This window comes from Rhinolophus sinicus, chromosome 12 (assembly GCF_057876585.1).
Source record: "Rhinolophus sinicus isolate RSI-liver-muscle chromosome 12, RSI-T2T, whole genome shotgun sequence".
NCBI classification, from domain to species: Eukaryota; Metazoa; Chordata; class Mammalia; order Chiroptera; family Rhinolophidae; genus Rhinolophus; species Rhinolophus sinicus.
This window is the reverse complement of record NC_142512.1, coordinates 13,916,683-13,929,408: the sequence shown is the minus strand read 5'-3', so window position 1 is coordinate 13,929,408 and position 12,726 is coordinate 13,916,683. Positions and strand designations below refer to the sequence as shown.

Sequence of the window (12,726 nt, the reverse complement as noted above, 5' to 3'; positions counted from 1 at the left end):
GTCCCCTTTACCCTCGAATCCCAGGGCCACACAAAAGGTCCTTTCCTGGTGAGTGCCCCACTCTCTACCATCATTAACTGGGAGCGGGAGTTCCAGATGTGGGCACCCAAGTTCTATGTGGTGACGTACACGGGTGACAAGGACAGCCGGGCCATCATTCGTGAGAATGAGTTTTCCTTTGAAGACAACGCCATCAAAGGTGGCAAGAAAGCTTTTAAGATGAAGGTAAGCGCCTCTGCCTCATATTCTCTAAGACCCTCAAATCTGTCATTTCTTTGCCCCAACCAGGATTTCAGTTCCTTTATTCCCCACTCGGCTTTCTCCCTCCTTTCCTTTACCCACCCTCACACCTCTGCACTTCAATCCTGGAGATGTAGCAAGCACTCCCAGAGGTGTACATGGATCATGTGATGGAAGTTTGAGGGCCATGTTTAATAATCCTTGCATGGAGTCAAAGTTGGAGGCTCGCCAGCTGGCTCCCTTTGGCAATCATGGTCAGGAGAGGGTGGGCACAGAATGGGGGTGGAGGTGCTTGGGTATCAGGTAGCAGCCAAATGGACAATGATTGTATCGGCAGAGGGAGGCACAGGTGAAGTTCCACGTTCTCCTGACATCGTATGAGCTGATCACCATTGATCAGGCAGCACTTGGCTCCATCCGTTGGGCCTGCCTCGTGGTAGATGAGGCCCATCGGCTCAAAAACAACCAGTCCAAGGTGAGTGAGATACCCAGACCTCAGAAACTTGAGACTGTTTAAAATGAAGGCAAGCACTCCTACTTGCCTTCATTTTTAAAAAGTTCCAGGGACTCTATAGTCTGGGAGGCAGGATGCCTGGGAAGCTCTGGGGAGAAGTCCAGGTTGGAAGAGGGAGAAAACTAGGGTCTGGGGCCTCTGATCCTAAAGGAAATGGAAGCTGGAGGCAGGAAAAAGTTGATAATGTGGGCCAATCACTTGCCACTGATTGGCCCTTTCTCTTGCCTTTCTTTGCCCCATTTTCTAGTTTTTCAGGGTCCTCAATGGCTACAAGATAGATCATAAGTTGCTGCTGACAGGGACTCCATTGCAAAATAATCTGGAGGAGCTCTTCCATCTGTTGAACTTCCTCACCCCAGAGAGATTTAAGTAAGTGGCTCACTAGGGTAGTCTGGAGAGATGAGAGGTGGAGGGGCTGAGAAGATAAGTGGGTGGAGGATTGATCTGAAATGAAGAATAGAGTCTGAGGTCAGGGGCAAAACCTGACAGCTGTTCATTTCCTTATTTCCTTTTGACTACTAGCAACCTGGAGGGCTTCCTGGAGGAGTTTGCTGACATATCCAAAGAAGACCAGATTAAAAAACTGCATGATTTACTGGGGCCACATATGCTACGTAGGCTCAAGGCTGATGTCTTTAAGAACATGCCAGCCAAGACAGAGCTCATCGTTCGAGTGGAGCTAAGCCCCATGCAGAAGTGAGATGCAAGACGGGTTAATCTGGACTATGGGTTGGGGATTTGGTGGCAGCTTTCCAAGAGTAGGTGACCAAGCATGACATGGTAACCGCTTCCTTTATTATGTCTTTTATATGCCCCACTCTGGTCTTTAGGAAATACTACAAGTATATCCTGACTCGAAATTTTGAGGCCTTGAATTCCCGAGGCGGTGGGAACCAAGTGTCGCTGCTCAACATCATGATGGATCTTAAGAAGTGCTGCAACCATCCATACCTCTTTCCTGTGGCTGCTATGGTAGATACAAGAGCTGGAAACTGAGTCAATGCCTGGCTTTCTAAAAGTGGGAGGAGTTGAGCACAGAACTGAAGCTGGGCTGTGAGGCCAGGGATTGGATTTCTGAGAAGGGTAAATATGGGGGCACATTTTCTGACCCTCTCGTCCTCCTTTCTGCTTCCTTCTTTTCAGGAGTCCCCAAAACTCCCCAGTGGGGCCTATGAGGGTGGGGCACTTATTAAGGCATCTGGGAAGCTCATGCTGCTGCAGAAGATGCTACGGAAGCTGAAGGAGCAAGGACACAGAGTGCTCATCTTCTCACAGGTGACCCAGCCCCGTAGCTCACTCTCACCATCAGACTAATCCCTTACCTCATTCCTGTGGCTGCCATGGTATGAGGTTAGGAGAGTACATCCTTAAGAGTTTTTGGTATAGCTAAGTTCCTCTTGGCTTCTGATCCCTGTTCTTTGGAAGGTATAGTCCAGCTTTTAAGCTAGATGGAGAGAAGGGGGAGAGTGAGCCATCTGCCTCTCAAGGAGGTTTCTGGGGACTGGTACTATTCCTTAATCTTATTGGGGAAGGGAGGAGAGCACAGACCTTTTGGAAATCTGATGAAAGCTATGGATCCATTCTCCAGAAAAGTTGCACATACAATTACACAGTTGTGTACAGATTTTCATGGGGCTCATAGATTTGTTTGAAACCTTTTCAGGGGTCTCAGAAGAACCTCTGCCTTAAGAGAAATGATCTTAAATCAAGAGAATATGACAAGAATGTGGAATGAGAAAGAGCTGGGGTAGGGGAGGCAGCACCCGGGGAGCATAGGACAGGGCATGGGTGCAAGTGTGAGGATTGGGGTTGAGGAAAGTAAAGGGATAGAACCGGCAGGGCCCACCCCACTGCTTCATCATTATAGACTCCTTTGTTTTCTCTTGTTCTAGATGACCAAGATGTTAGACTTGCTAGAGGACTTCTTAGACTATGAAGGCTACAAGTATGAGCGCATTGATGGTGGCATCACTGGTGCCCTGAGGCAGGAGGCCATCGATCGATTTAATGGTGAGAGGCGAGATGCCTTGGTCCCTGCTGGGTATGGGAAACCCAAGAAACCTGCACTTAGGTCCCTGGGCTGGGACGGGGCTGGCCTGGGAAGATATTAGCCACTTGGGCTTTTGAGTTGGGGACTTGTTTGATTGTAGTCAGGAAACATCTAGGAGCAGGTAGACAGAATTGCTGGCTACACGACAAGCCTGGTTTCCTAATTCTCACCTCTAGCTCCTGGGGCCCAGCAATTCTGCTTCCTCCTGTCCACCCGAGCTGGGGGCTTGGGCATCAATCTGGCCACTGCTGACACTGTCATCATCTTCGATTCTGACTGGAACCCCCATAATGACATCCAGGTGGGAACTCGCCTCCTGGAGCTCCTGTACCATTTGGCAAGGACACACGGGTTCACGGAGGAGGGTGTTGTGTTCTGGGGTCAGAAATAAGTCTGTTGGGCGATAGAAGACCCTTCCTTGCCAGCTTCCTTTCCTGAGCGTGTGGGTGGTGTCTTCCCTGCCACTCCCTTGGCCCATCCCCACTTTCGCCCACCCCTGCAGGCCTTTAGCCGTGCTCATCGGATCGGCCAGGCCAACAAAGTGATGATTTACCGGTTTGTGACTCGCGCATCAGTGGAAGAGCGAATCACACAAGTGGCCAAGAGAAAGATGATGCTGACACATCTGGTGGTACGGCCTGGGCTGGGCTCCAAAGCGGGCTCCATGTCTAAGCAGGAGCTGGATGACATCCTCAAATTTGGCACTGAGGAACTATTTAAGGATGAAAACGAGGGTGAGAACTTTTTCTGCAATTCCCTGAAAGCAGGCCCCTGCTTTCATCTGAGTATTTCTCTCCTGAAGCCCTTGAAGAAAAACTTCTGTGTAGTGTGTGGAGGAAGGTCCACCTCTTTCTTTACATGTAGGATTGAAAACAACAGCGAATCTCTACATAGACTTCCAGGAAAAGCGCCTTCTCCAGAGCTCCCATGAAAGGGAAGCAGAGTAGAACGCTTTCCTGTGATCTTTCTAAAGTTCTTCCCAACGTTCTGGTTGGAACTCAGAATTCCCTCATATCCCCCTCTCCACCAGGGGAGAATAAGGAAGAGGACAGCAGTGTGATTCATTATGACAATGAGGCCATTGCTCGGCTATTGGACCGGAACCAGGATGCAACTGAGGACACCGATGTGCAGAACATGAACGAATATCTCAGTTCTTTCAAGGTGGCCCAGTATGTGGTGCGGGAGGAAGACAAGGTGAGAGGCTGGGGCTGGGCGCTGTCTGTCCTAGGCTGTCTCTGAAGGGCAGTGTCTTACCAGACCTCGAAATAGGAGGAGTCCCCCTTCCTCTTGTTTTTCTGTCTACTCTCTTACCATAGATAGAGTCCAGCAAAGAGCAGTAGTGGACTGCAAACAACTTCTTGATATAATGGGTGAAACTGGACTTTGGAGAAAGACTTAGGCCCAGAAAGCACCAATAAACATGGAAGGGTACCTTCTGAGTCAGAACAAGAGGGACACAGAGGGCACTAGAGGAGAGATTTAGAAAAGGGGATTAGCAAGGTTGGAGAAGCATATTGCGGGTAAGAGATAAGGAAAAGGCAAATGTGCAGTGTCCAGAAAATTCATGCAGAGTTTAAGAGATGTAGGAGGCAGGAGGTGGAAGGACTGGGTGGGGAGGAGACTGCCGCCATTCATTCTGCTGCCCTTCAGATTGAGGAGATCGAACGAGAGATCATCAAGCAGGAGGAGAACGTGGATCCTGACTACTGGGAGAAGCTGCTGAGGCATCACTATGAGCAACAGCAGGAAGACCTAGCCCGGAATCTTGGCAAGGGCAAGCGGGTTCGCAAGCAAGTTAACTACAATGATGCTGCTCAGGAGGACCAAGGTGGGGACTGCCCCCAATACAGGAACTGAGAAGCTCAGAGTGCTGAGGAGGGGCCTGAAGGCTGCGGGCGTGTAGCAGGAAAGACAGGCCTAGAGGTCAGGGCCTTCCCTGCTAAAGGGGAAAGAGATTAAGAAGGATCAGTAGTTGCTGCCTGGAGGCCAGGTGGGTTTGCAGGCAATCTAAGCTATCTGGTGATTGTGGGGGGGCTCTTGTGGACACCCAGGAGTCCTTCTTTAGAGCAGGTTACACAGGATTCAGGAGGTGCCCAGAGACAAGGTGGGAGGTGAGGGGACATGGTTCAGAATATATGGCCCCAGAGTCAAGATTGCGGGCAGTCATCCAGCATCCCCAGGAGGGTGAAGGCCAGAGTGAAGATACGGAAGTCTCCAAGTGGAGGCACCCAGGCAGAAAGAGTCCTGGCAGGGCCTTGTGCAGGGAGCGCTCACTGGCCACTGAGCCCTTTCCCCTTGCAGACAACCAGTCAGAGTACTCAGTGGGATCAGAAGAGGAGGATGAAGACTTTGATGAACGTCCTGAAGGTAGCATCTGTTTTCTGACTTTCTACTACTCCTCCCCTCATTGTCCTTGAAGCCCACTGTTTTTATATAATGCTTTTTTGTAGAGAAAGTAGACTGCAGATAAGCAAAAAGGAAGAAATGCCCATCATCTCTCCACTGTTAAAATTTGGAGAATATAACCCTGCAGGCTTAGATGCCTAGATGAGCGATCAAGAAAGATCACATTATTTTACATTCCCATCAGTCATCTTGCTTGCATCAAATACTTGGCTTCTAATTTTTTTACTATGATTTGATTCTTTTAGCACTACTGAGTTAGTAGTTCTGAAAGTGCTTGGAAGAAAATTAGAAGTGCCTCAGACATGACACGGGCCTTCCCTGAGTTCTATATCTTGTGGGAATGGGGTGCTGGGAAGGACTGAGGGGTGGAGGAGGTGGTGGATCTACTAACTTGGGTCACCCCCACCCAGGGCGTCGACAGTCAAAGAGGCAGCTCCGGAATGAAAAGGATAAGCCACTGCCTCCACTGCTGGCTCGAGTTGGGGGCAACATTGAGGTGAGAGCTGGGCCCAGGCTCCTGAGAGTTCCCTAAGGAGAGAGTGAAAGCTGGGGGGTTGGAAACTGAGTCACTGAGGGGACAAAGGATCGAGATATGAGATCCCTGGACATCATCACCCACTCCCTTCTCACCTTCTCACCCCTATCCTCAGGTGTTGGGGTTCAATACCCGTCAGCGGAAGGCTTTCCTCAATGCTGTCATGCGCTGGGGGATGCCACCACAGGATGCTTTCACCACTCAGTGGCTGGTGCGGGACCTAAGAGGCAAGACGGAGAAGGAGTTCAAGTGAGTGTGGGTGATACGGGCCTGAGTTGGATGAAAGGGTAAGAGCTTTGGGCATTACCTTCTTCCTCTTGGCCACCATATGATGTGACCTTACTCAACTGATCATCACGCTCCCTGCCATACAATAGTTCTGGCTCGATTTCCTGGGGGGTGGGCTCAGCCTTCCCCACCTCCCCTCAGACGAGCCGAGAGTAGAGAGACCGGGCTTCCTTCCCCATGGGAGAGGTGGTTAAGAAAGGTGCCTCACCTGGATTGTCCTCGCCTTACATTTACTTGACCATGAAAACCAGGCATGGGAGCTGGTGGAAAGGATGAAGAGTTGACTGATGGGGCCTTTGACCAAAGTACCAAAGCCAAGGAGACAGTGGAAGCACAAGGGGAGGGGCAGACGGGTTAGCAGTTGGAGGGCTGATCATGGCGAGATTGAGAGGCCCAGGGGAGGACCCCTGGAGGCACTCAGGGAGTTCAGGGTTGAGGAGTTCAGTAATCCCTGTGCCTCTCCTAAGGCTCTCCTAACCCGCCTTCTACCCCCATGCTCCTTAGGGCCTATGTGTCTTTGTTCATGCGCCATCTTTGTGAGCCCGGAGCAGATGGCTCTGAAACGTTTGCTGACGGGGTCCCTCGGGAGGGCCTGAGTCGCCAGCAAGTGTTGACCCGCATTGGAGTCATGTCTCTCGTCAAGAAGAAGGTATCAGTCTTTCTGTCACCAAGAGTCAAGCTGGCCACCTGGCCCTGTCTTTTCTCTGCCCTGCATCCCTGAGTTCCAGACTCAGGCTGGTGCGAGATGGGACAGGACTTGAGCTTCCTGTGATTCCAGTGCCTGGAGCTGCCCCCTGTCTCTATGGCTCCCCCTCCCCCCTCAGGTACAGGAGTTTGAGCACATCAATGGGCGCTGGTCGATGCCTGAGCTGATGCCCGACCCCAGTGCTGACTCGAAGCGCTCCTCCAGAGCTTCCTCTCCTACTAAAACATCTCCTACAACCCCTGAGGCTTCCGCTACAAACAGTCCTTGCACCTCTAAGCCTGGTAATTGGGTCAGGATGGTGGGAGAGATGGAGATGAGGCCGTTGTCTGAAGGGGCTAGACTCCGAGGGATGGGGGTCACAGTGGGAAGTTTACACCTTCTTCACTCTGCCTTTCCCCTGTAGCTACTCCAGCTCCAAGTGAGAAAGGAGATGGCATGAGGACACCACTTGAGAAGGATGAAGCTGAAAACCAGGAGAAGCCAGAGAAGAATAGCAAAACTGGGGAGAAGATAGAGACAGAGGTGTGTGGCTACTTGACTTCCCTGAGGGGAGGGAACGGTGAATCTTGGAGGCCAGGTATCTGGGAGCTCTCCAGTTCATCCCCACCCATTGTTCTCTTCCAGGCTGATAACCCCAGCCCAGCCCTATCGTTCGGAGAGCGACTAGAGCCAAGGAAGATTCCTCTAGAGGATGAGGTGCCAGGGGTACCTGGAGAGATGGAGCCTGAACCTGGGTACCGGGGGGACAGAGAGAAGTCAGGTGGGTGCATGGCCTTAGGGGATGATGGGCTTAGAACTTGGGGGTGCCCTCTTCTGGGGTCAAGGAATGAGGGTGACATCCTCTCTCCTGTCCCCTACCCCTTCCCACAGCCACAGAGTCGACGCCAGGAGAGAGGGGGGAGGAGAAGCCATTGGATGGACAGGAACACAGGGAGAGGCCGGAGGGGGAAACGGGGGATTTGGGCAAGAGAGGTAATGGGTGGAAGGACTGGACCCTGGGTCCCTGAGGGAATTGGGAGGTGGAGTCTGGGGGACCAACTGCCTGGGTCCTGGGTGGGTAGTTGTTCCAAGGGCCAGTACAGTACAGGGAGTAGTCTTGGGGCCTGGGAGGAGACTGTCCTGAGGTTTGAGCTCTGCCCATCTACCCTAGCAGAAGATGTAAAAGGGGACCGAGAGCTTCGACCTGGTCCTCCTCGAGACGAGCCACGGTCCAATGGGCGACGTGAGGAGAAGGCAGAGAAGCCGCGGTTCATGTTCAATATCGCAGATGGTGGCTTCACAGGTGGGAGGGGGTCTCACTGCCACCTGCTCCTCTCTGGGATTTGCTCATCCTCATGGGGTTTCTCATTTTGCCTGCGATTTCCTGCTACCTTTAATTCTAAGTAACTGCCAATGAAATGGTACATGCATCTCTACTCCTTGCCCTCCGTCCTCCTTTAGTATATTCCTAACTCCAGAGTTGTCTTTAATTCTACCTTGATTCTTAATCCTAACTTGAACCTTGTTTGTAACTACTGTTGTCCCTAACCTAACCTTGCCCTATTCACCTTAAAGAGCCCTTAGTCCTTTACCACTATTCAGTTCCCTCATCTATACCTGTCTGTTGGGTTGGATGTGGTTTAAAAACTCCTGATGCCTCATCTATCTTCCATTCTCTTTTCAGAGCTTCACACACTGTGGCAGAATGAGGAACGGGCAGCTATTTCCTCGGGGAAACTCAATGAGATCTGGCACCGAAGACATGACTATTGGCTTCTGGCTGGGATTGTCCTGTATCCTTTAATACAAATACAAGGGGAAAAAAGGTTCTGTTAACCTGGAGAGAAGGACATTACAGAGAAGGAGTCCACGTGCAGGGAGGGGGGGAACAGTGCCCCACTTTGGGGAGATCAGGCCAGAAGGCAGAAGTGTTCACAGCCCAGCCCAGCCCTGTTAAATTCCTTGATGGTTCCCTTCCTTCATCGGCAGCCATGGCTACGCACGATGGCAGGACATCCAGAATGATGCTCAGTTTGCCATTATCAATGAGCCATTTAAAACTGAAGCCAATAAGGGGAACTTTCTGGAGATGAAAAATAAGTTTCTGGCCCGGAGATTCAAGGTGAGGATGAGGGATGAAAGAAACAATGCAGAAGAGGGGCGTGGGTGAGAGGTGGGACTAGATCTGGTTGGACTGTAGGGAAGGTTAATACCTTGAGGATGGTGGCGACACCTGAGGCCAAGACCAGAGTGTAAACTGTTTGGGACTGTGGTCCTGATCTGGGTCAGTGCTGGGATCAGTCAGTATTGGTGGGGAGCTGGGGGTGTCCTGGACCAGCAGTGAGTACCGTGTGGGTGTCCAGTGCTAGGTGTGGACCCTGTCCACTCGCCCCCTGCTGGCAGATCCCCATCCACTCGCCCACTGCTGGCAGATCTTTGCACTAATCCCCTCCCCATGCCCTCAGCTCCTGGAGCAGGCGCTGGTGATTGAGGAGCAGCTTCGGCGGGCGGCCTACCTGAACCTCTCGCAGGAGCCGGCGCACCCCGCCATGGCCCTCCACGCCCGCTTTGCCGAGGCCGAGTGCCTGGCTGAGAGCCACCAGCACCTCTCCAAGGAGTCGCTGGCGGGGAACAAGCCAGCCAACGCCGTACTGCACAAGGGTAAGGGCCGCGGCGGCCCCGCGCGGGGGAGGGCCCACAACGCTGCGTAAGTCTTCACCCCGCACCCCTCAAAATCTTCCCACCCCTCTGAACCCTTTACCCTCTGAACCAACCCCCTCTGACCTCTAATCCCACCTCTGACCCACCTGGCACCCCCTTGGGTTTTTAGCCTCTAGGATTTGTGCAGCCAGCTCTCATCCATGCCTAATAGCATTCACATCAGTGCCTAATAGAGGGACTTTGCCCCCAAAACTCCATGAGACTGTACCATGTCCCCTCTACAGGGCAGAACTTCTTCGCTGACCTACATGCCTGCCATACTGTTAATAGCACCCTGTCCAGGGCCTTGGCCTGTGTATAGACCACAAAAATCCTTACCCCTAATCCCACAAATCACATTCCTCACATCTCATTCACTCCACTAGGCAGAAACTACCACCGTCCCACCCTCTGTCCCTACCCCATGAAATTTCCCTTTGACCTTCAACCGTTCCTCCCAAACCCTCTTACCTTGAAAATAATAGATGAAATTCCAAACCCCTCTAACCATCTAATCTTATGTGATGTAGTGACTGACTCCTGGCCCCTTTGATTCCTGTTCTAATTCCTTGAATCTGTAATGCTGACCCTCTAACCTCCCTCCCCAGTTACTTATTAAAGCCTTGATCCTTAAATCTTTGACACCACTTACCACCTCCCATGCCTCCTGACTATTTCCTCCCCATCATCCCCAACCCCAAAACATCATTCTTCCAGTATGGGATGTTCTGACAACTCCCCGCCCCCATGTCTTCCAATGTCCTCCTCTATCCCTTTTCTCCATATTCCCTTTTCCTTTCTTCTCTCTCCATCTCTCTCTGTGGTGATCTGGTCTCTCTCCCTCTTTATCTGACACTCCCACCCACCAACCCCACCCCCGAGTTGCTCTCTTTTTCTGTCTACTTCTGTCATTTTCTTCTTCTCTGGTCCTTTGACATCTGTGTCCTCTCGCTCTCTTTTTCTGACTTTATCTGTCCATCCGACTCCTCGTCTCTTTTCCTGGCTCCATCTCTTCCTTTCCCTGTCTTTCTCTTGCCCTTCTTTCTCCGTGGCCCGGGCCCCAGTTCTGAACCAGCTGGAGGAGTTGCTGAGCGACATGAAGGCGGACGTGACGCGCCTGCCGGCCACGCTGTCCCGAATACCCCCCATCGCAGCCCGCCTGCAGATGTCCGAGCGCAGCATCCTCAGCCGGCTGGCCAGCAAGGGCACAGAACCTCACCCCACACCGGTAACCCCCTTGCCCTCTAACTCCATTTTCCCTGTTGGTACTCCTCCTGCACACATGTAGACGCTTCCATCCGATCCTGTATGGAAAAATGACTTGCTCTAGCACACTCCTCACCCTTGAATCTCCATGCCTGTATGTTATACACCTCAGTAGGTCTGGAGTTTGGCCTATAACATTTCCCCTACAGCTTCTTTCCTTTCAGACTGTGGACCCTCTAACTTGGGTTTGTTCTCTATTCCAGGCCTTCCCCCCGGGTCCCTACGCTACACCTCCGGGGTACGGGGCAGCCTTCAGCGCCGCTCCCGTAGGGGCCCTGGCCGCCGCAGGCGCCAATTACAGCCAGATGCCTGCAGGGTCCTTCATCACAGGTCAGCTGATGACTTCCTCCCATTCCTCTTTTTCCAAGCTTCATCCCTGCTGAGCTACCCTTTTACTGTTCCAGCCTATCTCATTTCCTTGGAAGTACCCCAAGGAAATGGAGTTATTCTGGGCTTTGTTCTTCCCACCCCTTTCTTAACTTCTCTTCCATTCCCATCATCAAAAACCTTATCCAAGGTTTCAGTGGTTATGTGGTTTGGTACCTCTTACCTGAGGCTCCTCCATCTGGGTTACTTCAGGGAAAAGACAAAATGAAATGAGAAGGGGGTATGGTGAGAGTTGGCGCATGTGTTCCATCATGTGGCATAAGGGGGAATATCAGGGAGAGGGCTTCACCCTGATCTTTCTCTTGCCCTTCTTCTCTGGTTCCACCCCTACCTTGGACAATCAGAAGTGACATGAAGTGACCTAAAAGTGAGAATATACTATTGTTGGAAAGTGATGTTTGGGAGTGAGCTAGGGATTGACCCTTCCTTTATCCCCTTCCCAAACAGCCGCCACCAACGGCCCTCCAGTGCTGGTGAAGAAGGAGAAGGAAATGGTGGGGGCATTGGTGTCAGACGGGCTGGATCGGAAGGAGCCCCGAGCCGGGGAGGTGATCTGTATAGACGACTGACTGGATCCCAGGCGTGCCCTTCACCCAGGCCCCGTGCCCGAGGCCGACCCCCAGCTCAGGCTTTGGGGCCTGCTGCCAATCCTCCGCCTTCCCCACCCCTTGGGCCACCACTGGGCTAGGAGCCCTTTTGCCTCTCTCAACAACTCCTCTCTTCAAGGGCCCATTGTCTTTCTCCACTCCCGCATACCTTTCCCACCACGCTTTGAAGACTGCTGGTGAGAAGAGGTCTGGGTGGGAGATGGTTAGCAGGGTCTTCCAAATACTTTTATCCCCCACTGCCAAACATACACCGCTTCCCAATAAATGGGTGTAGGGAGGAAAGAAGTGGAGCATCCCCAGTCTTTATTCCTGCAGTATATGCTCCATCTCATGCAGAAGTGGGGGATTAGCGTTGCCTGGCCTTTAGAAACTGGTGGGGAAAAGAGCTTTGAAGAAAGGAGGGGGACTTTAGATAGGGATGACAATGAGCCCTGAGAGGGAGGAAGGGAAGTGGAGGGGTGGCTGCATGTTTCCTTCCCCTACCTCTCCCCAAATGGAGGATGGAGCAGTTACAAGGGAGGGAGTCAATTGCTGTTCAGCCTCAGAATAAAGGCGCCGTTCACTGGCTCAGTTACCTCCTGCGTACTGGCATCTTGTGTTGGGCATCTTCCCCCCTCCCTAGGGACCAAGGACCACCCCTACAAAGAGTGATGGTTGAGCAATACTCCCTCGAGCCAAAGAGGAGCTCCCCAATCTGTCCTTGGGGCCCAGGTTCCTGGAGGACTTCTCCCCTCCCTCCTGAAGGCCTGGATACTGACTAAATTTGAGTGGATCAGGCAGGGGGCCTAGTCAAGGGACTACCTTGCCTTTGGGACCAGAGCAAAATAGTGGAGGGCAGGCTGGGAAGACATGGGCACACCCTCCTCCCCAGGAGGGGCTGAGGAGAGTGGCAGTTTGCATGGCGAACCCCCCACTTCCTCTGCTGCCCCTTCACTTTCTTGCTGCCCCTTTCCCAGTCTCTCTTCACACCCACTCCTGGCCTGTCCCAATCCCCTCTTCTGTATCAGGTTTATTGGTTGTACATATAAATTATACTTTCCTTTC

General features: G+C 52.2%; 1 protein-coding gene and 1 non-coding gene across 15 annotated transcripts in view; both read left to right on the top strand.

Annotated features, from left to right (window-relative positions):
- The window catches only part of CHD3 (chromodomain helicase DNA binding protein 3), a 25,077-nt gene extending 12,351 nt beyond the window's left edge, over nt 1-12,726 (top strand). For 3 of the 14 annotated variants that reach the window (XM_074319399.2, XM_074319396.2, XM_074319398.2), the window contains exons 15-40: nt 25-225; nt 578-715; nt 1,002-1,123; nt 1,277-1,450; nt 1,585-1,726; nt 1,898-2,029; nt 2,647-2,764; nt 2,981-3,105; nt 3,307-3,538; nt 3,835-4,001; nt 4,458-4,635; nt 5,109-5,174; nt 5,624-5,709; nt 5,864-5,997; nt 6,541-6,685; nt 6,861-7,023; nt 7,146-7,264; nt 7,367-7,502; nt 7,613-7,714; nt 7,893-8,024; nt 8,406-8,514; nt 8,711-8,843; nt 9,187-9,428; nt 10,486-10,649; nt 10,891-11,017; nt 11,522-12,726. In XM_074319399.2, the coding sequence (XP_074175500.1) occupies nt 25-225; nt 578-715; nt 1,002-1,123; nt 1,277-1,450; nt 1,585-1,726; nt 1,898-2,029; nt 2,647-2,764; nt 2,981-3,105; nt 3,307-3,538; nt 3,835-4,001; nt 4,458-4,635; nt 5,109-5,174; nt 5,624-5,709; nt 5,864-5,997; nt 6,541-6,685; nt 6,861-7,023; nt 7,146-7,264; nt 7,367-7,502; nt 7,613-7,714; nt 7,893-8,024; nt 8,406-8,514; nt 8,711-8,843; nt 9,187-9,428; nt 10,486-10,649; nt 10,891-11,017; nt 11,522-11,762 (3,828 nt within the window). In that variant the 3' untranslated portion in view covers nt 11,763-12,726. Of the gene's footprint in view, nt 1-24; nt 226-577; nt 716-1,001; nt 1,124-1,276; nt 1,451-1,584; nt 1,727-1,897; nt 2,030-2,646; nt 2,765-2,980; nt 3,106-3,306; nt 3,539-3,834; nt 4,002-4,457; nt 4,636-5,108; nt 5,175-5,623; nt 5,710-5,863; nt 5,998-6,540; nt 6,686-6,860; nt 7,024-7,145; nt 7,265-7,366; nt 7,503-7,612; nt 7,715-7,892; nt 8,025-8,405; nt 8,515-8,710; nt 8,844-9,186; nt 9,429-9,551; nt 10,650-10,890; nt 11,018-11,521 lie in introns of those variants that run through there. The other 11 variants (XM_074319402.2, XM_088801929.1, XR_012491982.2 and 8 more) reach the window with 10 other exon arrangements.
- LOC141569061 (small Cajal body-specific RNA 21) lies at nt 6,129-6,268 on the top strand. The gene has a single exon (XR_012492455.1).